Genomic DNA, 25,548 nt, shown 5'->3' with positions numbered 1-25,548 from the left:
ACATTGAAAATCTGGTTTTGTGTACATTGTGTAAATAAATAAATTACACTAGAAAATACCTTACACCTGTGACACTAATTTCTCTTCTAATGAAGTGAAGCCTCAAAATCTGCCACTGGTTGGCAAAGAGTCAAGTGTATTAAGGCTGGTGAGTGGAAGAAGTTGGGTCAGACATAGGACTCCAGACTCAGGACTCCAGACTCATGGTCTTGTGCTGATTGTACTATAGACTAACATCTTCTCTTTGGAAATGTATACATCTATTTTGTATTTTTATTTTTTACTTTTTTATGTTTAAAGATTCTCAAACCTGGCAAATTTTGTCAAAACTGACAAGTACTGACTTGTTGTTGAGAGTTTGTGGAGTGCCTAGCACAACTGGGCTATGGCCAAGGACCTGAAGCTACTAGGCTCTCCTGCAATTCAAATAATAATAAAAAACTAATGTTCATAATTAATATTTCATCCAGACACAGAATTGCCTCCAGCACGTGCTATTATGCATGAGTCTAGTGAGAGGATCTGAGTGTGGGAAATCCTAACTGGATGTTTTGTGGCGTGCCAATTGTACCGCAAAATCCTATTTTTGTTTAGAGGGAGCAGTAAAACTAAACATCTTTTATTTCAGATATGTACACACAAAGACATTCGCTAATGAAGCACATCTGATGCTGTGTGAAGGTTACTTCCAACTACTTCAAAAGCAAGAAAGATTTTTAGCCTTAAATATCCATAAGCAAGAAGACCTAGTTGACATTTGGCAGGCTTATACTCAGCTACTAATATCTTTCAAAACAAATTAGTCCCAAAGGATGTTTAAAATTGCAGTGTCTCTGGAATTAAAAAACTCCCTTTCCTGAGTGGCTTTGCTAGAGTAAAATGTATAGTTTTAAGACTGAGAAGTGACTCAATTTGGGCATTATTGAAACCCGATGATTGAACAAAGCAATCTTTCCTAACAAGCACATTGTTCCCCAGGTACAGAAGAGGATTTGCAATTTTTTTTCTTAATGAAAATGAAATAGCAAGGAAGTACATTTCATAGACCCATTTCAGAAGTGCTAATGCAAAAGGCACAGTGATAATGAAAGCATAGTTTCTCCTGCAGATAAAGGAGAGTTGCTAAACATGTAATGTCTGACAATGGTCACTTTTTTCCCCATATTGTAACAAACTTTCTAGAAACTTAATTAAGAAATGATTTGACATTTAAACATGCAAATTTTATTAAAGATCAGTGGGGAAAGTGTGGGAGATGTAGTACTGTTGTCTTACCATGAAGCCTGTACACAGAAGGCACATCTATGATCCACAAAGAAACTATACACCATAATTTTGTTCCCTTCTAGAAAAGTCTGCAGGATAGTTGAAGATACCTGGGAAATTATTTGTCCAAACCCATGAAGTTTCCTAGGTAGAATACCATCTTGGGTGTGGGATTTTACTCTCCCTTAGCCGTGCTTCAGAAAGTCTTTGAACTCTTACAAGTGCAATATCCCTTGGAGTCTTGTGGACCTAGCAAAGACCACTCACCTCTGGAGGAAAGAGGACACAGAGTGTTGAGTCATGCAGAAGAGCAATTATGTGGGCACTGAGGTACATAGAAGTGGATTCAGGAGGTGTCTGCACACCTTCATTGAAATGGTTTTACCCAAAGATGAGAGATGTACCCCAGGGCTTGGCTGTAGAGGTGCAGAATGATAGATGAGTGGCACTTTGGTTGTGGCTCTCCTAAACTCTATATGAAGTCAACACCACTAGTTCCACAGTCCTTGAGAACAGTCTGTGAAGTAATGAAGTGGTCTTTGAGGTCTTCAGTTTGGCTCCCCAGACTTCCCATACCACTGGGCCTTCGTCTGCAGTTCATTCATTATGGTCCTTGGGAATGAATTCTTACCATTTGAAAAAATTTCCACGAACACTACGTTTAAAAGTACAGTCTAATGTCGCCCTAGATCATGTATTATAAACCATATGACATTACAAAAGTGTTACCTGAAAGGTAGTCTGAAGCTACAATAAAATATTAAAGTGTGGGCTCCCATTATCTGCAAAACTTAAAGATTGTGTTATATTTAGAAATTTTGTACATTTATTCATCATAGAGCTCCACTTTAACTTGGGGAAAATTGGTTTCATTTTCTCTCCCTTGCATTAATAGCTATTAGAGTTGAAAATAAGGCTTTATACATATCATTAAAGTACACTTAAGTAACTTGCAATTGACAATTAACTCAGCATGGTAATACATTATCATAACATTTTCTCCTGATAGGTTTGTCTTTTAAAAGGCACAAGAAAAGACAAAAGATATCTTTGTAAGACCTGCATTAAAGCTATTCTTCTTTTAATTGTTCATATTATAGACATTATGTCAGTAAAAAATATGTATACATATAATGGAAAACCATTCAAAACATTTATTTTTTGAGCTTTTGACAATGTATAATTCTGATAAGAAATTGTGCATGTGTTTGAAAGATCATATATATATATAGGTGCCATGGGGAAGAGTGAGAGATATCAACTGAAAAGATTGAATCTGGATTTCAAGAACCTTAAAAGTTCAGGGTTATGTGGTACTGAGTTAGTCTATTTTATTATATGGCATTCTGAATAGGGGTAAACAATGCCATCTTTTAACTGGATTTCAGAGTAACATACTGTACACTTTCTCCGAAAAGACCATAGTAAAATGTGGTAGTCTGAAATTTAAACCACTATTTGGCAAGCCTTATATAAAAAGGTAAGATAAAGAGTTAAAATTCAGAGTGCTTTCTCGCTCTGCATAGTGACCAATGAATGCCTGCTTGCAAAGCTTAGTTTAAACGTTACTATGACAATAGCCACACTGATGGAATTCTTATGTAGCCAATGGGCATTGACCTTATCCCGTCAAAGAATGTAAGAAGCAATGTGGGCAACACTGGCTTTGTAAAAATTGGACACTTTTATTTATCTAGGACATTTCACCCATTACCATATATTGAGTTGTAAAATTGTAGCTCAAATAGCTACTGTATTCTATGTTTTTGCAGGGCAGCTAGATATACAACAGACAACTATAGTCTGCGTGAATTTTACTCTGATGCTTCAGAAGCAAAAAAAAACAAAAAAACCAGTGCCAAACATATAAAATCCCATTAGCTCTATGCCCCATATTTTTTATTTTAACCTTGTTCTCAAAAATATTAGTTTGATGATCTAGAGATTAGAGGTCAGTAGTCTGGAGATTGGGGAATAGGCTTCTATTTAGCATATTTAAATCTGCAGAACCTAAAGAATTTACATAAATTCTGCAGAAATCAACAATAGCATGGTATTTTTGAGTGCAGTGCTTCCCAGCCCATTTCTTTCCCTCTCTCAATCACAGCTTGAAAATTCCTTAATAATAACCTTATCCAAACCATAAATATGAAAGTCAAATAAGACCAAAGGAGATTTATCGTCCTCTTATTCTGCATTCCTCTTCTGATTAATAATGACATTGATTCCTCTAGAAACAAAACAAAAATTCATGTAAAGATTCTGGTGGGTTTTTGTATTAGGTAAACTTAGCATATTGAATGAGCATAAAACAATTATGGGTCTTATTATCAAAATTAGCTATGGCAAATTTACCAGAAGGAAACTGTTGCTATTTAGCTGTCTAATTATGTGTCACTATTCTTTGCGACCAAAAGATGTAATGAAAATAATTTGATCTACTCATGCTGCATAGAAAATTTTCTGGGAGCAGCGGAATATCATAATCAGAGTCAAAAATAGGTTTTCCTGGCATTATGTTTCAGAATAGCAGAGGTCAAGGGCTTCAAAGAACTTTTAAATGGAGTGAAGTTGAACTGTGCTGGAAAGAATATGAAATCATGCTCTGTTCTTATAAATGCTATATGAAACCCTGTCTGAAGGCAAAAGCTCTTTGAACATGGCTTTGCCAAATGGTTCATACTATATAAATAAAACTGTAAGGCTCTGGGAAGGTCTGTGGAGTGTTTTTGGCCTGTTTGACAAAGAGGCAGACAACTGAGCTTTCATTAATAATGCCTATTGTTTAACCATTTGCCAGCACTCTGCCTCAGACAAAGTGACTTACAGGTATGTTTACGCTGCAGCTGGAGGTGTGACTGCAGCTTGGGTACAAGGATGCTTCAGTACAGGCTAGCAATGTCAGTTTGTAACCAAAGGCCTAGGGCAGGTTTTTACATCCCATGCTGAAGCCTGTGCCATTACGTCTTGGCTGCTATTTTTAGCCATGCTAGCTAGATTAAAGCTAGCCCAGGTGCCTACCCGAGCTATAATCACATCTCTGACTGGAGTTCAGTTGTATTTTAACATTAATAAGCTTTTCTTTTTAGTTCTGACAGTTAATCCAACCGAGAGCTTCATTAAATGATAAGCACATATGCCCCAGTGGTAGTCTACTGGTCACTCTTGAGTGGGAATCCAAACTTCGGTGTTTAAAGATGAACAGTTTTGATTCTTGGATGCCAATTTTGATTCATCTGCTGTGACAGAGTATCATGCTATCATAAGTGAGTGGGGCACTAACCCCCAGGCAGATGTACAGTACTTAGCAATGATCAATTTAGATGATGATCATATGTAGCTTTGTGAATCTCATCTCTTTTAAGAAACTTGTTTCTGCTATTACTAAAGCACGAGCATCATCACTCACGTACTGACCCAAAGCACACTGGTCAGTGCAGGGGCGGCCATTGACTTCAATGGGCTTTGAGCCAGTCTTCTTCTGCTTCAAGAATAAACCTAAAAGGTAGAAGAAAAGAAGATGCAAACGTCATGAGTTTCCAGCTACCAACAAAGCCGGTTGTATAGTTGCAGCAGGTTATTTAGATCAGAGGTTCTCTAATTTTTTCATAGTGTAAACTCTATTTGAATACAAAGGTTGTCCCCGAATCATCTCCCCACTCATTCACAAGAGCTCTTCCAGTTCTAATTCTAAAATCCTTGTAGCAACTGCAGTAATTTAATATCTCTTCACTTGATTGTTTTAGTGCAGTTTAGGAATTGAAAATAAGGAGGAGCCATTTCCCACGAACCAGCAGCAAGTTCTCGACAGACCACTAGTGTTCCATAGACCACCATTCAAAAACCTTTGCCTTAGATTATACCAGTGAACATCCAGCTAGGTATGATATAGTACAGTATTAAAGTATGCGAAGTGTACAAATCAGAGAGCCCCTGTGAAATGGATGCACCATGGTAAACAGAGTCAGGTGCTTGCACACTCTTACTAAGATGCTCTTAACTGTGGGAGCAGATCTCTTGCCCACTATTCTTGCTCCTTTCCACTTCTTATTGCTTGTGTTCTCTGGGAAATGTTTTCACAGTTGTTTCATTATTTAATGCATCCTAATTTTAATGACAATACTATTGTGCATTAAATATAAGTAGTACGATACCAAGCCATGGCAGCACACATCACCTGGTGAGACTCGCTTTATAATTTATATCCTAAAGGAGATCAGGAAAGTGTGTTCTTTCTCCAACCTGTAATAAGGGATAAATCACATCTACCTCCGTGTGCAACATTATGAGATTATTTTGCTATTGGGACTACAAAGTGTGTGTAGCAAATAGTGCTTCTGAATGAATGAATGACTGGATGAGCAGTACCCTCTGTAGAGATGATGGTCAAACATCAAAAGGTTAGGAGGTTTGCATCAGATTATTTATTTATTTACTTATTATTCTGGCAACACCCAAAAGAACCCAAAAGTTCACGTGCTTTATCTGTTCAGGTTCTTATACTGTGTCCATGGCTGTGGTATCTGAGTACCTTATCTGAAGCTTATCCGAAGCTTATCCAAATCTCTTGGGTCTGCAAAATTGCAGAGAATATCTCATGAGACGAGGAGTTTTGTAGGAGCTTTCTGAGTTCTAGTTGGGCCTGAAATACCATGAGAGCAGCATTTTCCAAAGTATTTCAGCACTTCTGTTCTGACTGGAACAGACAGGGATGTGAATGAAAAATAAATGCATATGTGTGTAAATTAATCTTGGGTTGAGTGAGATTCAGGTTGCAACTAAATTTCACAGACTTCTCCATGGTGCCCCTCTGGTGTTTATCTCTCTTGCTATAGGTGTGACATGCTCTGCCCTGTGGTGCAGTAGTCTTCCAAATGAATGTGATGTGTTGTAGCGTTTCTTTGAATGAAGGGACTTCGTTTTCCTTTGATACCCTGTGGAAAATCTAACAGTCACCTAGCGTAATATTCAATATGTAGCAAAGATTTGCAAATTATCAAGAGGAACCATGTCATTTATTAAAGTCTATTATGTTAAATGAGAAGTGTAAACTCTTGTGCTACCAAAAGATTTACAATAGGTGTTGGAATAAAAGACTAAATAACACAATTGTAATTCAAGCAGTCTGTCAAAGACAGGTTATGGCTTGTGGTATTTGCACATAACTGGCTTACAGAGGAAAACACAACTCACTTTGTGAAAATCAGACTCACAGCCCAGACACTAACCTTTCCTTTCCAGAGTGCTGCCATGATGCCACTCATTCCATCATCACGTACTGAGCTGTGCTATGACACCTTTCCTTCTCTCCTTATTCTTATGGTCCCTGGTATGTGAAAAATCTAGGGGGGTGTATTTTATTCATACAGGGTCAGCCATCCATTGACCACTCCTGGTCAAAACTTCAGGCAGCACAGAGTAAGCCTTGCTTAGCTTACTGTGCACTCATTAATTAAGAGCACTCTGCTGTTTCTGAGCTGTTGATTTCAGTGTCCGTCTTCCATGCAGTCATCTTGCTACAGCTTTGGAGCCCCCTTCCAGAATTTGCACCACACACTCTGGGAACTTAATCCTATACTCCCTGAAGCTCCCCAGTAGGAGCTGGGAGGGTGTAGGGAATTCAGGATTGTGTCTGCTGCCGTGTTAGAGTAAGTGCCTCCGCAGAGAGCCTCACCAAGGAAAACGGAGACACTTTGTTTACATAGCAGCTGCGAATGTCACATTCAGTTGGGATGAAGCTGTATTTATTTTCCCTTTGATTCCGAATGGGGGAATGCCTGCAATGCTCCAATTCGTGAACAGGCATTTAGTGGATACATAGCCACTCCGCCTAACCAGCCCTGATGAGGTAAAGCAGTAACTAAGGAAATACTGTCCCAGCATATGTTCCCTCTGCGGTGGTGGTCTCTTCAGTCGTATGAGTAAAATGCACTCACATGCAAAGAACTTCTTTCTTTTCTGAGGCTGATTGGTATTAACATTGTTTTTCACTCTATGCCTTTTTGAAGTGTACTGTGAACACGGCGAGTCTGGCGTTCGTGGGGGGTGTGTGTGTAACTTGGCATATATGAAACAGCATCATTAATCTCAGATTGTGATTGACATCAAACAAAAGGGCCAAAACTCCCTTTGTTCTCGAGCACAAAGGGTGTTTGTTTGCTCAGGGTACGTGAAAGGCCCCATGAAGTCCAACTGAAGATCTTTAATGAATTTGGCAGTCTCCAAGCTGTCTGTCCTACAGAGTAATCCTAATGACAGAATCATCGCACAGCATTTAATAGAATGTGACAGAAGAATCTCTGTTTGAGAGAGGCTGCAGGGAGGGTAGGGAGGGGGAAGGTATTCAGCTATTATGCCACAGAGCGGGCCCTTACGGTCATTCCTTTCTCACATGTCAACGGGTACACTTATGTGTCTAACCTGAAAAATCAGCGTTTTCAGGCACAGGTTCTTAACCCGCCTACACATTGGTGTAGAATCCCCATTTAAAGCAGGAGGGATTGATGCCCTGTGATTAGGCTGGATTGGGAGTTCAGACTCTTGCAGCTTTCTTGTTTATGGTTTGTAGCAATGCTATTAGTATACTTGATTCTGTAGAAGTCAAAATTAAGATGAGGTCCCTACCCTCTAGGTATTTAGAAACTCATTGAAACAGACATTACAGTGATGTAAGGGGGATAGACACCAACTCATAATGGAGGAATGGTGGCGAGAGGGATACAACACAAGGAAAGAGTCTTCTTTAGGCAGCAGGTCATTTAGAGTAACAAATATTTGAGCTGTGGTGTTACATTGGCTTAGGTTTCTTTTAAATTTAGTTACTAACATTTTGTTTAAGCTGAGTAGAATTCTTGGCAGTACACAAGTGTTAAAAGCAAGTGTGTCCGATATACAAGGGAATACCATGGAGTTGGGGCATTGGGAGGTGACGGGTGACAGCAGTAAGTAAACCATATATGTTATATCATGGTGTTTGTATCAGTATTTCTGTTCTTTTGGAATGATTAGGATGGACGTGACAATGGGGAGTGACCAAGTACAGATTAGTGGCAGAATGTTATCTGAATATTTCAGAGAGATTATTCTGACTGTGTGTGTGTGTGTGTGTGTGTGAGAGAGAGAGAGACCTTGAACAACTCATATTACTTTTCTATGCCACAACTTCTCTTTCTGTAAAATGGAGAGAATCATATTTACCAGCCCAGAGGGGCATGTTGCAACGCTTAATTACTTAATTTTTTAAAACTCTTGGAGATCTTCAGATGAAATGTGCTACTTCAATTCAGAGAGAAGAAGAAGAAACTGTTCCTTGGGCATTGAAATGATTTTAGCTTCTTCATGATTCAAGTCAAATCTTTTCCCTGATGCTGAACATGAATTCAAAAATGCATTCATACTTCAAATGTCAAGACACTGCAGATGCTCCCGTAAGGCTAAGCAATACCTGCTGGTCCATTTGATACTAAGCCAACTGCCAGACAAAACCACAGTGAACCATTATAGTGTCAAGACTCATATCTGAGATTTGGACCTACTGACACTTATAATGCGACAGTAACATTTCTATCCTGGAAATTGATACTCAGCCCCTTGTAAGAGTCCTCTGCCTGGCATCACTAGATGAAGTAATTGCTCATTTTATCTTCTGGTTGTAAAGAGCATTGTAGGATCTAAAATACCCAGCCCTGTTTACCATCCCCCACTTATCAAGTCAGATGTCAGAAATCAGGTGTCTCCATGCTTCCCTGACAAGAACAAGGATGTTAAGGAGTGAAGGCCAGAACAAAACTGGCTCAGGGTTTTATAAAATGCATCTGGGAACTTGGGCTCTAAATGAGCCATAAAATTCCCCCCATGAGGTAGAAGTGGGGTTTCTGCAACATTGGATCAGAAGTGGAAAATGCCATTTTGGAATGCTTATTTTTCCTTGTTGTTTCTATAAGACGTTCTATGCAGATTTGCCTTTATGAGGATGCTATAAAACTAATAATGATTTCCATAAAACTATTGAACAAATAGTAGGAGTATATTTCAACACCACCAGCAAAAAATAAGCATTTCTGGTCTTCATGCGAGCCACTCAAGCCAATTAGCATGAAATTTAATTTGCATTAATCAGCACAAGGTCAGCAAGAAGTTAACCTGATGTGTGGATTTTCACATATAACAATTTGGGGGGGGGCTGTCCCTGCAGGGTGCTGAGGTGGAATTGAAGATGCTGAGCAGCTTGCAGGATTGGGCTCTTAAGGGAGAATAGAAAAGTGTGGGTGGGGGCAGGATTAGGAAATGTTTAAGGCACAAATCAGTATGGTGTAGTTAGAAATCACTTAAGGCATTTATATATTAAATTAAGAGATTTTTGAACCCTTGCCTTTTCCTTGTTAAGACCTTGCAGGTGTTGTTTTCCCTGCAGCAGATGGTAACATTGCTAACACCTAAGAGCTCTGTCCAGCTGAACATACATGCTGTCTTCTGCAATGTGGAGGCCCCAGAAGGCTGCAGATGGTGACTATGCAGTGGATCAAATGATTCAAGAGCTTAGGTACATCCCTTCCTCCAGATCCACAGCAGTGTCTTGAACACCTTTGGAATGGAAGGAGCTTGTGCAAATGACTAGTTTCCTCTTGTATATTCCCTGTTTAGATTCAGTTTTTTCCTGTGCTGACATCACGGATTTTTACTCCAGAGCAACACCCTATCTATAGATCTAGGTCCTTTTCTGGAGCTTCTCAGAATGGTACCTGCCCACAGGGAGTGTATGTGCCATATGGAAATTGGGGAGAGAGAAAGGAATATTCTATGGTCCTTGGGTGAGCTGGCAGAATTCTTGGGGAGGTTGCATGGCATTTCTTCATGTCCCTGACCGAACTGCATTTCAGAGGAGTTGGCCCTGGCAGCCTAAAGCATGTGTTCTCCTTGCCAGAGAACAAACAACCTGTTCCTCTCCTCAAGACCTTTGGGGACATGCTAAGCTTATTTCCTTATGTCATACTGATGAGCCCAGTAACCTTGGAAGGGGGAGAATCTTGAGCAAAACTACATGGCCAGTTCCTGGAATGAGTGGCCATATAATTTGCATGGCCCACCAAAGTCTCCACAGCTGTAGCATCACAAGGGGACATATCCTTGGGGCAGGATAAAGTCTGTAAGTGTTGGACAGTGCTTATGGCCCTTGGCATCAGATAACACCAGTTGGAGATGAGTACACGCAGCATCTTGTAGAATCAAGATCACAGTTTGTTTATGATTTGGGGCCAAATCTTCGGCTGGTGTATTTGGGCTTAACTCCATTGATATCAATGGAACAACACCGATTTACACATGCTTAAGAGCTTAGCCTCTTCATCTCTTAAGCAATATTTTTCCTAGTTTGTTATATATATATATATATATATATATATATATAGTTTAAACCTGTCATTTGTTTTTGAATGATATGTCAGAGCTCATAGTAGCACTTTTGACATTGCGATCTTTGCAATTTAAAAACCTGTGCTCTGATAGATCAAGGAACATTTAGCACAACAAAACCTAAATTTGGCCAAGAATTTCAACAGTGATTAGAGATTTCAAATGTCTCCATTTTTTGGGTGCCCGACTTTAGACGCCTTCAAAGGGGCATGATATTTTCAAAACATGCTGAGCATCTAATAGCTGAAAATCCAGTCCCTTTAATATGACTCAAGTTGAGCACCAAAAAATATGGAGGCGTTCAAAATCATTAGCCACTTTTGAAAATACTAGCCAAATTTAGGTTTGGGCAAAAATATTAACTATATGATAGCAGGAGAGAGGCACTTGAAATCAAACTGAAGATTTATATAACAGGCAATTTTTTATTTAATCAATCCTAATGCTTTAAAAAAATGTACAGCATTTAAAGAATTGCAAAAGTGAGTGATGATTATTTTATAGCATGTAGTGCAATTAATTAGTCAAAGATGAAAGCTACTGAAACAAGGGTTTATAGTTGCTTGATTATGAAATTTTTACAGTTTTTCTTGTAGTTCTTAATCAGTTTTGTTTTATGGTAACTGTGTATAGAAATAGATCATTTTCCTTTTCTTTTAGTCTTTTAGTGCATGTATAGTATGTAATATATGTCTGAAAATTTTCATCTTCCTCCCTCAAAGTCTTATATCCTACAATTCTAGCAGTCATTTATTCAAGTGTCCTCAGCTAGCCATCAGCTTCCCCCAGTCAGTAGGAGTTTGCCTTCAATCTTTTTCATTTGTATGTAGATTTCTGGAGCTAACATATCATTTGCTTCCATCACATTGTTCACTCTGCTTGTGCATTATATCCCTTCCCTCACCCTTGCCTATTCGTACTGTAAGCTCTTCAGGGCAGGGACTGTCTACTAGTTTGCACAGCACCTAGTGCAATGGGGCTTCATTCTTAGTTGGTCCTTAGGCACTAGCATAGTAAGAGAGAGAGAATGATCATTCTGGATTACAGGAACAATAGAAGAGTAAACTGTATTATTGTTTTATTTCTAATTTTAATCTAAACTGATGAGAAATCATAAAATTCTCATACATGTTATTGCCTGCATGTGTGCCATCCATTCCAGCAAGTATAAAGTATTTACCTGAATGTAAATAAATACATATGTAAGTTCACTGATCATGTGATGTCATATGGTTTACGATATCATACATGGCAGAGCCAGAGGTGGCGACATAGGAGCTGCAACCAGTTAAAAATAAAGATACCCTACTTTAGGATGTGCAGTGTTCTATTTATATCAAAGACAGTTTAGTTTATTTTCTATTTTAAGTCACAGGCTGTAACTGGAAGTTGTCATCTCTCAGATGTATCTCTGTTTGTCCTAGCTATTTCTCTCTGTGCCTTTGATCTGCTTTCTTCTACATTTTTTTTAGCTGCTGGTTGGATGCTATTATGATATGTAGACCCTTCCAAATAAATTGTTTCTTTGCAGAGGGGGGCATGTCTGAAATCACAACATAGCCAGTTATCTGTTTCAAGTCAAGAATTTTCTTTAAAATGTGCTGATTTATCATGTTCAAAATGGTGATTTGCCATGACTTCACCTTATTTTTTTAAACTGGTGCAAAAGGAGTACTGAAGCACATGATTTAAGAAACCTTTTTTTAGTTCCTTCTGGAGCCTCTGTCCTCCAGCTGCTGAGATGCACTGCGTCAGCTCTGTCGAATGGGAGAATGCTTCTTCTCACAAACAGAGAGGAAGAGCTGCAGCAGGACCATTGGCACCAGCTGTGGTAGGAAACTTAAAACAAATCATCTTCTCTTACTGCCTTAATAATTATTCTTATCATTTACACAGCACTTTACATCTCCCAAGTGCTTTTCGTACATTATTTAATCTTCACCACACCCCATGTGAAGCTCATACACATACAGTAATGCTAGCAAAAATCTCTTCATCACTCAGTCTGACCTGCATTTTGCAGCTCATTAAATATTGTCACTTCCATTTTTTAGATCGGAAAAGTAGACAGAGAAGCTAAAACTCTTGCCCAAGGCCCTGAAAAGTTAATGCCAAATCTGACACTGGGAAGTTCCATTCCTCTATCCTGTGTTTTTACACTAGAGGACCATGGTCCTCTCTCCCTTTGCTTCATTTTTACCACAGGAGTTTGAAAATATGCCTTCTTCAGCTGGGGTGTTTCATCTTAGCACAAAGATGGCAACCCTAGCAACTGCAGGCATGTATAGTTTGCACAATGTACCAGTACATTTTTCTCAAGTATCAGAGGGGTAGCCGTGTTAGTCTGGGTCTGTAAAAGCGTCAGAGTCCTGTGGCACCTTATAGACTAACAGACGTATTGGAGCATAAGCTTTTGTGGGTGAATACCCACTTCTGAAATCAGGGCCCCATTCTGCTGGGTTCTGTAGAAACATACAGGAAGAGACAGTCCATGTACCATGAAGCTTACAACTGAAATGAACCGTATAAACAAAATATGGGGGGGAAACTGAGGCATTGAGAGGCAAATTGATTTGCCCAAGGTCACACACAGGTCAGTTGCAGAGCCAGGAAAAGAGTGCAGGTCTCATGACTTCCAGCTCATTGTCCTATCTACTGGGCCATGTTGCCTCCCATTGTTTATGATTTGGATTTTTTTTTAAATAATGGCACATAAAGAAAACATTGTGGTTCCTCTCCCAGTGAGAACGTACCAAAAAATCCCACTGAGTTCAGTGCTAGCAGAATCAGTCCCTCTGCTCTGAAGTACAGTGGTGCAAATAGCAGGTTTTTCAGTTTTATGGCAGTCCCAAAAAATTAGGGGGAAAAATAGCTTCAGGTGAATTCAAAACACAAAATTTTCCGAAGAGATTTTGGCAAACCAAAATGCTGGAGAGAGAACGTTTTGTTTTGTTGTTTTTGCGTCAAATGAAACATTTCATTTAGATTTTGAACTGAAAAAATAACAACACCCCCACCCCCAACTGAAATGCTTTTTTACAACCAAAACAATTTGGCAAAATATCTGAAATGTTTTAGTCATCCCAAATCTTTATTTTTTTTATACCAAAAATGTTCAGCCAGCTCTACTCTGAAATTCGTATTGACTTCAGGCCGTCGGAGTGTCTCTCGTTAGTGGGAGACTTCGGAGGAAGCAGCTGGCTGCTCTTGATGGTGATAGAACCCGGGTGAACCATCCAGCTCCTCTCCCAAGAGAGATGCCAGAAAGGACAGCCATGTTACTCTTTTGAGTGGGATGTTGATTATCTGCTGCCTGAAACCTTGCATAATCACTTCAACTAGTGCAAAGTGGGTGTAAAATGTTATCGCATCAGAACTGTAGCTTTTTACAGTATCATTGCGTTCATTTTGCACAGGAGTAAATGACAGCGCACAATCTGGCCTTGGTTGAAGTTGTAGGTTCCTCTTGTGGGAAGGTGTTAGATAATGTTCTGTCTATCTTAGGCACTGATACGGATTAGTCCATTGTTGTAGTCGCTGAGGACTTCACAATCTTTAATGCCCTACCTTAATACACCCTGTTGAGATAGGGCAGTGCTGCTATTTTCCTCATTTTACGTGTGGGAAACTGAGGCACAGAGAAGCTAAGTGACTTGCTCAAGATCACAAGGGCAATTTGTGGTGGAACTGGGACTTGAATCCTGATGTCCTAAATCCTAGGCTGATGTTCTAACCACTGGACCATCTTTCCTCTGTATGTGATCAGATGTAGACTGGTGCCCATCACATGCTATTGCCCCTTTATAGGGCAGTAGCACAGTTTGTTTTGGATATATGATAATTCTGTTGTTTTCTTGAGCAATCTGAATGATTAAAAGTAATCCAAGGGGAAGTTACAGAATATAGGCCAGTCTCTCAGCTGGTATAAATCATTCTTGCTCCACTGACTTTATGCTGGTCGCCATGAAGCCTTTGCAAGTAATTAACATTGCCACAACATTCAGTTTATGCAGGACAGTATAATTAGTATGGGAAATGCTTACATAATTTCTAGGAGTCCTGTAGTTGCATTAAATACTAGCTAAAGGAATTTTAAAGCTTTTAATGGCTACCACTGCATATGTTTGTATATAAGAATCTACAGTGTGTACAAGAATCTACAGTATATATGTAGAAGTTACATATTTGTGATCTGATGCTAAGTGCTGTATTTACCTTAAATTCTATACCTGGGATTTCATCCTGACAGAAATCAGATAGCCCAGTGCATGTGGTTTAATCTTCCCTTAATGCTATATTATTTTAAAGGCACTCCTGTTTAGTACGTCCTGCAGTGGAAAGGTAATAGGCATCACACATTCCCACTTATCCTCAGCAGCTGTGATCTCACTGCAGATGTCGCTAAGTCAGTCATTTCATTTTGTATGATAGAAAAATGGGTTGTTTTTGTCTTTTAGTTTTACCACTTAGTGGTTTTTGCTTTGCTTTCTTTACACTGTGGATGAGTTCAAAATCCTTAGACTTCATTTCCCATAACTGCTACTTTTCCTTCCATGTAGGAGCAGAATTGATCAAGGATTTCCCAACACCAGGTTCAGTCAGCTACCCAACGCAAGCTGCGTTGATTCCATAACTAGGCCCAAAGGACTCTACAGAAGCCATTTTAATCTGTCCTGAAAAGAAACCATTGTACTTTCTTAAGATGGTGATTCCTCCCATGTTTTTGGACAGTTGTAGTAGTTTATCCTGACACTCCGCATTCAGCTGTGCATTCTCTCACATACCCTGGAGCTTGTAGTCCTCCAAACATCGATCTTATGAATCTGAAACTGGTCTGGACCAACCCAATTGCCATGGCAGGTTACAGCAGGCAAAAGTGATTTGGAGATGGAAAGCATTCGTGCACCAGTACAGAACTCAGAACTTCATGTCCAGGGAGGGAGAGAGAGAATCTAGGGTGCCAGTGAATCTAAAGCACCAGTCACCAAAGCCTGAAATGGCAGTACTGGAGCTAGGGTTTTAGGATTTAGTATTTGGGGTTTGAGTTGCAGGACTTGTCATGGTAGCACAGCTTTGTCCCAGCCAATTCTCATGACTGCTGCATTGATTTTCAGTGAAAGCTAAATGCAATGCCTTCGAGTGCACTTTGGAGTATGTACTTTTAACAATGAAAATGCACTATTTGTTTTGCAGTAGTACCTACAAGCCTCAGTCATAGACAGGATCCCTTTGTGCAAACACAGAACAAAAAAGACAGTCGCTGCCACAACGAGTTTACAAGGTGTAAGGGCTTTTCTTCACAGCAAGTTACTGCCTGACAAGCCAGGGATGAATCTACAGCACCCCAGCTTGCTGTGCAGTAACTTCCCCTGTAGACTAGCCCTATGTACAAATCTAAGGACAAACCTTTGCCCGCCATAATATCATGTTTTCCTTTCACTGAAGGTGAGAACCCACCATCATATTTGCTGGGTTGGTGACTGCTTCCCCAGAGCCCCCCAATCCCCTCTCCCACCCACCAATGAGACCAAACCCAACCAGTAACACCAACATTCAGTAAGGGAATCCTCCAGCTGTGAAATTATGTTCAGCTGCAAACAGGGATACACTAATGAGTAGTCCATATAAGATACCGATGTGTGGTATAAAAAGGGGGACTCCCAGGAAAAATCCTAAATCAAGACACACCTGAATTTTGGGAAAGTTTGAGATTCAATCTGTCTGTAGCTTAGTGTGCAAGGCATACACTCCAGCCCTTCAAATAATTCTGCATTTGAGGCCTGATTCTCATTTACCCCGATTGCTCTTTGCACCACTCTGGTAGCATAAAGGGGACCTCATGGAATTGGTGCCCACTTTGAGATCTATTTACACTGTTAGAGCGGTGTAAAGAGGCCACAGAGTGAATGAGCATCAGTCTCTTGGTGTTTTAGCAGGGGGGAGCCCACGTATCTACATATCTGGTTTAGACCTTAAATACACGAGATAGAGATGAGGTATAGAGGTTTGAATGGCATGAATGAGCCCAGATGTGAAAGTACACTTCATTTTGACCCCATTGGAAACTTGTGATTAAGGGCCACTGTTTCTATTGAACTCAATGGCGAGGGTCCCATTGGCTTCAATGGGAATAGCTTTTGGCCCAAATTGCTTTACAGATGTGACTCTGTGGTCTCTTTCACAGATTGAAAGTGAATAAATAGCAATGCAACCCCTAATGGCTGTGCAGAGATGTCTGTAAAAGCCGCACATCCGCATAGCCACCGGTGAGGCTGAACTAGGTCATTTGCTAAGGCAAATGGTAAAGGCAAACTGAAAACTCTCAAAAGGTCCCTAAACTCTCAAATCAACAATCCTCCGTTTCTCTGATCAGGGCTAGTGGGTGCTGTAAAGCCACTCAGACTCAAACAGGGCGGGGGGGTAAGAGGGAGAGAGAGAAATCCTGCTGTGAATCCAAAACCCCAGAACGAGATCCTAAGCAAAATCCCTTAAAGCACACAAGCCTATCCAGCCACAGCCTCCATGTGCTGCAGTATTGATAATTCACAAGGCAAACAAAAGATGCATTTCATATTTTCATTTCACCAAACAGAATAGGAAACTCATTAATTAATTTTTTGAAGGGGGGGGAGGTTACTAATTTTGTTGATGGTAATCAGGAGAGCTAACACCAGCCAGGCAATAGTGAACGCAAACAAGACCCCTATAGGCAGCAGAGTGCATTAATGTAAAATATGCCCAGACAACATAACTTGTCAGAGAGGATTATTTCTGCTTAGTGAATCTGCAGGGGCCCCTTTGCTCCACCACTCAGCGTCTGACTAGAGAGAGAAAGAGTAGCCATTAGTGAGTAGCAACTGTGGCATTGATGTTTGAGCGCACTTCTGAACTGGCTTTTGTTGAGAATATCGGTGCAGAAAGCATGCGCTGTCCCAAATCCGCTGTTACTATGAGAAATGAGGAGCTGCTTTTAAGGTATGTTGTCTCCTTTGTTTAATGTGTGCTTTCTAGTTGCCTGGGCCCGCTGCGACTATAATCATGCTCTGTATTAAGTAGTTTCCCTATTTAAAAATTTCAAAAAAAAAAGACAGAGAGGCATTGCTGTGTGCAAGCAGCATTTCCACGAGTTACAATTGGATTTAACGTGTCTGATGACCGATGTATTAAGAAAAGCAGGCAACAAATATAAAAACATCTGAAAGCTGGTTCTTCTTTTATCATCTCCTTTGCAATATTTTTGCCTGATTCATTATTCTGCATTGGGTATGGAATAAACATGGAAAGAGACTCCATATTAGAGCTAGTGCCCTAAATACCACTTTTAATTTTCACGTAGTCTCCATAAATAGCCATTAACGCTCTACCTCGTCCCGATCACTTGAAGCTGTTCAAAAAATGTGTGTGAAAACATGTACATATGCGTGTGTATTCTTAACGTACCATAGTGTAGTGGAGAGCAAGAGGCGGCTACCTATCTCAGAGGGAGAGAGACAGAATTATGCTAGAATTGGCACCCTGCTTTGAAAAATGTAGTCTTTTGTTTGTTTGCTAGCAGACATTGTAGCATTGAATGCATCTTTTGGTCTGACAATGGGACAGCTGAACAATAGAGCTGTCAAACTAGCTTAATGCATGTCTGGGGCTTTTTTTTTTTTCTTAGCCCATATTTTTTATTTTTTTATTTGTATAGACTGTATAGTAAGAAATGTTGTAGTATTACTTGTTTATGGGTTTTTAAAATTTGATATCCACTGTTAATAGTGGGGGGTTTGCATCGTGTAATTATGTCTGTTGCATTAAGTTGAAGATTTATTGCTATCTTCTCCTTTAACTGTAGAGAGAAAACTTACTGATTCTGAATGCTTACAAAACTGATGTCCATCTGGCAAATACAAGGCTACTGGACATGTGTTTACAATATTTTATGTCTGATCATTTTAACTTTGACTGTTACGTTGATGCCCACTGTTTTAAAATTTGTTTTGGCAATGAAAACTAGCTACAAAGCAGACAGAGATACATACCATTTTCCATTTTTGTAATCCAACTGCTCCTATTACATTAGGATTTTTAAGGTCAAGCAGAATAATTTACATGGATGGTTCCTGTCCTAAAATCTAACAAATTAATACATATGACATTTCTTGAATTATCCATCTATTTAGAAAGACCTTGTTTATGATTAGAGTGTTGAAGAAATTTTTGTTTATGGATTGGACGTACTCTTATAGTCTCGTAAAATACAGTGTTATGAAAAGAAACTCGTTTACCAAGCTTTCCAAAATCTTTAAATCATTTATCAGGACAACTGCACATATCTTAAATGGGATATTGTGTTGTCAAAAGCCTGGAGTTTCCACAACTGTTGAAGTCTTTAAATAGTTTACAGCTTAATTAACTAGATCACTGGCCTTGTTAATATAATAAAAATGTGGACTTAATAATAGAAACGATTGATACGGAGCTGTGTTGTTTGGCTTTTGTTGAGAACAGTTTCTTTACAGGGCTTGTTTTTGTTTACTGCATTCCCTTGTGTTAGTTTTATGAAATCATACTGATGTTTAGAGGAGAGTAAATGATCTCTTAACAAATAAGGATATATTGCTGAGAGAGAGCTCTTAGCAGCATACATTTAAATAAAATTGTTTTACTGGAGCCATTCAGAGTGCCTTGTGCTTATGGTGGGTTGTTTTCTGTGTCCCCCCCTCCCCATTTAGAGAGAAAACAAGGTGAACTTATAACTCTTTTGGTAAATAAAAAGATAAAATGACAAGTCATAAAAAGTGCATGTGTTTAACTTAAATAGAGGTTATAACATTGAAAACTTTTGCTTGCAGGACATATTTTGCAATCAACCACCATAAAAGTTAAGCATGGTGTTTAACATAATGAGATCATGCTCAAAGCCTGCTATAGTCACTCTTTTTTTTTCTGTACCTTAGAAGAACTTTTTCCTTCCAGAGAAGTGTTAACTAGTCCCTACATGGCCAGTTCTTTTCTGCCCAGGACCGTGCAGCTGGGGTGAGGTATCTTTTGTCGAGTTACCCTCCCTTATGCAATGCATTCTAGAAGCTGCTCTTATCATGGTCCCTTGTGATTATCAGGCAAGAAAGTATGTGGTAGCTTGCTCCAGATTTAATGTAAATACCCCTTTAATAATCACCAAAGCTGGGTGCTAATGACAGAATGGCAATTCTTCAACTTTATCAGTCACTAACATGTCACCTGTACAACATACCCAGCTTCCTTTGTTGAGGAATCTCGATTACCAAACCTGTTTCTAAACCCAGACCTCACAATGAGTTCATACCATACTGCCACTAGTATGTTGCTTTGCATATTTTGAGATTAGGCTAACTGATAAAACGCAGAGGAAAATATTCTATACAGTCAGTGTTCATCTTGTCCAGTATACGCCAATGGTATCATATAACACTTTATTCACATTAAAATTGAAACTTACAATACAAACAAAACTCCTAAAATATTATCCTTATTCTTCTGTGGATATTTACTGGATCATTGCTCTTTCAGTCTTTTATTTAATTATTTTAACAGTTAAGATTGTGAAACAGGTTCTTGTTTCAGAAGAATTTGCAGGTTGGAGGTCTCTGGCAATAATACTTCAGGTGTCTTTACCTTTAACTGGTTGTGAATGGGTGAGATTCAAAGAGCAATGTGGCACCCAGAAATTGGTAAACTTGTCAACATGTCTTCCCGGAACAGTGACAAGATAGCTAATTCACACCCTGCAGTAAGTAGTTGTTTGTTCCTGCAATGACCAAGTGTAATGCTAGAAGGAATTATAGTTCTTAGACCAACCTAGCAGAGCAAGACAAGCTTGTCTGTGAACCTGGGAAATGCCTGATCAGAGTGCTGTAAGAAGACGGTAGCTGTAATGTATTTACTTATTAGTTTGTAGTCTTTGTCTATATTTTCTTCAGATTCATGAATTACTATCTCTAACATCAATGTGCTAATATTCTCTTTGTTAAATTAAAATAAAACTGAAGTGTTTCTGTTATCAAATTTAAGAATGTAAGATTGCAAACTATACCTTTGTGGCTGAAAAACAAAGGACAACATTCAGTTAATATTCATATCTAGGACTTTTACGGCAAGTGTAGATCGTGCTTGGATACTTAAGAAGTCATTCAGGAGTGAATCAATACTAATTATTGTAATCAGGAGGGTTAATTAGCTGAAGATGCTGCTGATGGAAAGTTCATTGCTTACAGCCCTGAAAACTCCTAAGTTGATGAAATCTGAAAGCAAGATGCCTAAGAGGACTTTATATCGAGAGCAGAGTGGCTTTCATTTGGCATTTGAGGGGCCGGTTCTTTCAAATAAGAAAACATAGATGTTTTGCATTTTTATGTCTGTAGAGGAAATGAGAAGAGGCAACTGAATCTCTCTTGAAGAGCTTTCTGTAATAGTTTCTAATTGAACGCCTTTTGAGTAACCAGAAAGTCTCAGTGTAACATTCATTTGTAGATTACCTATACATTAATATAGATAACACTATATGTCTGAAATCTTGTTTCAGCAACTTTATTGGGTATCCCTTTACCAGTTTATTATTTGTGTCTTTTTACTGCGTGGTGAAGCAACTTTAAAAAATCATTGCTTTTTGACTGCTCTGCCCTCTAAGATACCAGTCACATTTGTTCTGCAGAAAGGTATTCAGCTTCTCTTAATTAAAAGGACAGTTATTAAATTACCAATTTGTGAATTTAAGTTACGTGATATGGAATAAAGGCTGAAAGGGAAAAAGAAAATGTTGTTCATGAGTGTTTTGGGGTTCCTACACTTCACATAACAATTGTGTTTCTTAAAGTGAACATCACTGAATTCGAGAAGAACTTAGATATATAAAAGCTTTTCTCATAAGTGGATGGTGAGAAGTTTGTTTCCCTCCCCCCCCCCCCACGGTCATATATGTTACGATTACAGTCCAAATGAATCCCTGGGTTTGTTTGAACACACTGTCAAAAAAAACCAACCCACTAGTAAAGTGTTGTTTTGAAAGGCAGAAATTCTTTCTCAAAACATATCATTCTCCTCTCTCTAATGTCGTCAGAGATTATCTAGTACAGGTGCTATTTATCTTTGCTTTCCTATGATTGTTTTACTGCTTCCAACACATTTACTTGTATGTCAGCCATATAAAAGGTAACTGAAAATGGCAGCTGTTGAGAAAGCATGTCGCCATGCCGGGAATGACATGCATTATCAGGGCAGCATGAGCTGCTGGCACTACAGCCCATTTCTACTTGACCTGTCGAATGATTGGCTGCCTGGGATAGTGATGAATCACTAGAGTTTATGAAACAGGACTGCTGGCATTCCCACAGAGGAAATCAAAACTGGAATTTTCCTCTAACGCTATTGTTGTGGCAAAATAAACCCCGGCTTTTTGTTTTGCTTTTGCTTATTTTATCCTGCAGCTAAAGCAAAAGTCTCAGTTAAGCTCATTTGAATGCTGTCCTTGGCAAGCTAAACATTGTGCCAAGGTTACCTATCTCTATTAGATAGAGTAGGAATGATTGAAACCCCATATCTGAGCACTCCCAAGTGTTGGAAAAGCTGGGATCTGGATCTGAATTTGGGAGGATCAGCCACATCTTATTTTTTTTTAATTGGTGTTTACTGAGAATGACTATCCAGGAACTGGCTCAGTATATGAATAACATATAGTAAATGGCTTTGTTTGTCTGGTGACCATTTAAAGGTCTGATATTTGACGTTCCACTAATTCTGTGAACTCACGGTACACACTTTGGAAAAGCCGGGGCTCACAGGTTTTTTGCTTGCCCATTATGTATACAATTTCCACCTCATTCATAAAATAGGAAACCTAAAAACCACATCGTTTGGATTACACGGTTTGTTCTCTGAGTCTTGTGCTTGTGGAAGAGTATCTTGGTCTGTGAACCTTCCAGTGTGCTGAAGAGATTGAGAGACTCTTGAACGGGTCACTAGCTGCTTTGCAAGGACGTAGCCATTTGACTTGCTGCTTGCATTTCAGTGTAACCAAGTTCAAGTTTTGTTTATTTCTACATGCAAAATACCTGGGATGTCCGCTAAACACATCACTATCTAGCCCTGGCAATAACTTTCAGTTTTAGTCCCCATTCGACTTTGTGATCCAAGGGCATGGGCACCTTTTCTATTTAAATATATATGCCTGTAGTCGCTATCATACTTTTTAATCTTCTAGGGTTACCATATGTCTGTATTTTCCTGGACATGTCCAGTGTTTTGGTTCTTAAATTGCCATCCGGGAGGACTTTTTAAATATCTAAAAACATCCGGGATTTTGCCATTATTATTTTTCCCCAAAGAAGAGTTGATCATTCAAGAAAGAGAGTGAATGTTCAAGTCAAAGCTGCAGAAGCTATCGGAAGCCTGCATCCCAAGAAAGGGGGAAAAATTCATAGGCAGGAGTTGTAGACCAAGCTGGATGAGCAAGCATCTCAGAGGGGTGATTAAGAAAAAGAAGAAGGCATATAGGGAGTGGAAAATGGGAGGGATCAGCAAGGAAAGCTACCTTATTGAGGTCAGAACATTTAGGGATAAAGTGAGAAAGGCTAAAAGTCAAGTAGAGTTGGACCTTGCAAAGGGAATTAAAACCAATAGTAAAAGATTCTGTAGCCATATAAATAAGAAGAAAACAAAGAAAGAAGTGGGACCGCTAAACACTGAGGATGGAGCTCCCAGCGCTTGCGGGGGGGGAGGAGGGGTAAATGCGGCACACTCAGGGGAAGAGGCGGGGCCTGGGTGGGATTTGGGGAAGGGGTCCAATGGGGCAGGGAGGGGCAGGGACTTTGGGGAAGGGCTGGAGTGGGGGCTGGGCCAGGAGAGGGGGGGCGTAAGCAAATACCCCCCCTCCCCGCCGTGGAGTATCCTCTTTTTTTTTGAATGTTCAAATATGGTAACCCTATCATCTTCTGAGTCATTCAGCAATTGCCTCTCTTAGAGAGAGGATACTTGAGTGCATGCATAACTCTTATTATTTCAGCCCTAGCCCCCTGGCTGCCCTCCAAAATTTCAGAAGCATTCTAGGGACAGCTTCTCCCATTCAGCCACTAGTTGGTGGTTGCACCCCTGAGCTGTCTTGTCTGACCTTGAGGTGGGTGAGGAGTAAATACTGCACATTCTGGAACGTTCCCATGATAGCAAATCAGCATGTCATGTTCAAGAAAAGTCTTTCAGCATAGTGCTAGACAATAGCCTGCCACTGCTGAATAGAAATGGGGATAACTGGAGGAAGAAATAAAGGGTGTGGAAACTTCTTATCCCACCTAACTAATTGAGAAGAGAGGATAAAGCTGCAGCAACCTGACAGAGACCATTAAGACAACGATGCCACTTGCACAGGTGAATAGCTGCACACATTATAAAGAGATGTGGATGTTATGTTACTGAATTTAAGGCCTGATCCAGCAGCCACGCTCAGTCTGCATATGCAGTATCAGGCCCCTGTAGAAAGGAAATGCATAGATTCATAGATATTTAGGTCAGAAGGGACCATTATGATCATCTAGTCTGACCTCCTGCACAACGCAGGCCACAGAATTTCACCCACCACTCCTACAAAAAACCTCACACCTATATCTGTGCTATTGAAGTCCTCAAATCGTAGTTTAAAGACTTCAAGGAGCAGAGAATCCTCCAGCAAGTGACCCGTGCCCCATGCTACAGAGGAAGGCGAAAACCTCCACCGCCTCTTCCAATCTGCTCTGGAGGAAAATTCCTTCCCGACCCCAAATATGGCGATCAGCTAAACCCTGAGCATATGGGGAAGATTCATCAGCCAGATACTACAGAAAATTCTTTCCTGGGTAACTCAGATCCCACCCCATCTAATAGCCCATCTAATTCTGCGAGTGATCAGAAAATCTAAGATTTTATATATTCATTCTTACCGACCTCGTTTCATCTATAAAAGACCTTTGGTTTTATTTTAGCCTTTTCCTAACTAAACATGACTGATGTATTTTCAACCAAAATGTGAGGAAAAGCTCACTCTAGAGCTTGGGAACTTGTCTGCAGCATTTCAGCCCACATTTAATTTTAATGGGAGAGTTATATAACTCCCTTAAAAATCACAGATACGAGCTGTCCCTGAACTGCAGCAGCAATGTCTGGTTTTCCCCTGCAGTGCTGTTCAAGTGAATCATGCAGAGAGACTTTTCTGTGCAAAGTTGATACATGCACATTTTATTATTTAGTGAGACCCCAAAATGTGCCCATCAGAGCTGGCCGACAATTTCTTGATGGAAAATGCTGATTTGTTGAAACTGAAACTTTTGTGGGATTTTGTCAAAATGTTTAATGGGAAATTATCAAAATATTTCATTTCTATCTCAGTTCCACTCTGTTGTTTCCAATTTTATGTTACGAATTATAATATAAATGACATAATGATAAATTAAAACAAAATGTTTCGCCCTCATCAAAGATAAAGCTTTTGACAGCCAGTAAAACTAAACCATTTTTAAAAAGTTCAAATGAAATATCCATGAAAAACTCCAGTGTTTTGACTTTTTTTCCCCTGATCAGGGATGAAACAAAATTTTAAAATCTCAAAATTTGCCATGAGATGGGAATCCCAAATGTTGACCATCTCCAGTACCAGGAGTCTCAGCACCAACAGGTTTTAATTTGGAAATGGGAGTTCAGGAAAAATTAAAGTGAGATCCTCTCTTAGAAAACTAACCAAGGGAAAAGGGTGTAGCTTTCGCTTAGAATGTCTTACAGTTTTTGCACTTTTCGCTGCAGTTGCCTTGTTATAGTGGACTTTGTCTGTTGGAAATAGCAGTCTTACGTAAAGATAGATTTTTATGTATAGCCATAGTAGTGTAACTT

At 39.5% G+C, this 25,548-nt stretch overlaps 1 protein-coding gene across 22 annotated transcripts in view; it reads left to right on the top strand.

Annotated features, from left to right (window-relative positions):
- CELF2 (CUGBP Elav-like family member 2) overlaps window positions 1–25,548 on the top strand; it is a 713,903-nt gene that overhangs the window by 379,817 nt on the left and 308,538 nt on the right. For 5 of the 22 annotated variants that reach the window (XM_073328804.2, XM_073328802.2, XM_073328803.2 and 2 more), the window contains exon 1: window positions 16,931–17,652. The exons of 5 other annotated variants lie outside the window; for them this stretch is intronic. In XM_073328804.2, the coding sequence (XP_073184905.1) occupies window positions 17,546–17,652 (107 nt within the window). In that variant the 5' untranslated portion in view covers window positions 16,931–17,545. Of the gene's footprint in view, window positions 1–16,926; window positions 17,653–25,548 lie in introns of those variants that run through there. 12 more of the 22 variants (XR_012156850.2, XR_012156851.1, XR_012156849.2 and 9 more) reach the window with 4 other exon arrangements.

This window comes from Lepidochelys kempii, chromosome 1 (genome assembly GCF_965140285.1).
Source record: "Lepidochelys kempii isolate rLepKem1 chromosome 1, rLepKem1.hap1, whole genome shotgun sequence".
NCBI classification, from domain to species: Eukaryota; Metazoa; Chordata; order Testudines; family Cheloniidae; genus Lepidochelys; species Lepidochelys kempii.
Note: the sequence above shows the minus strand (reverse complement) of the source record. Positions and strands in the feature narration are given on the sequence as shown.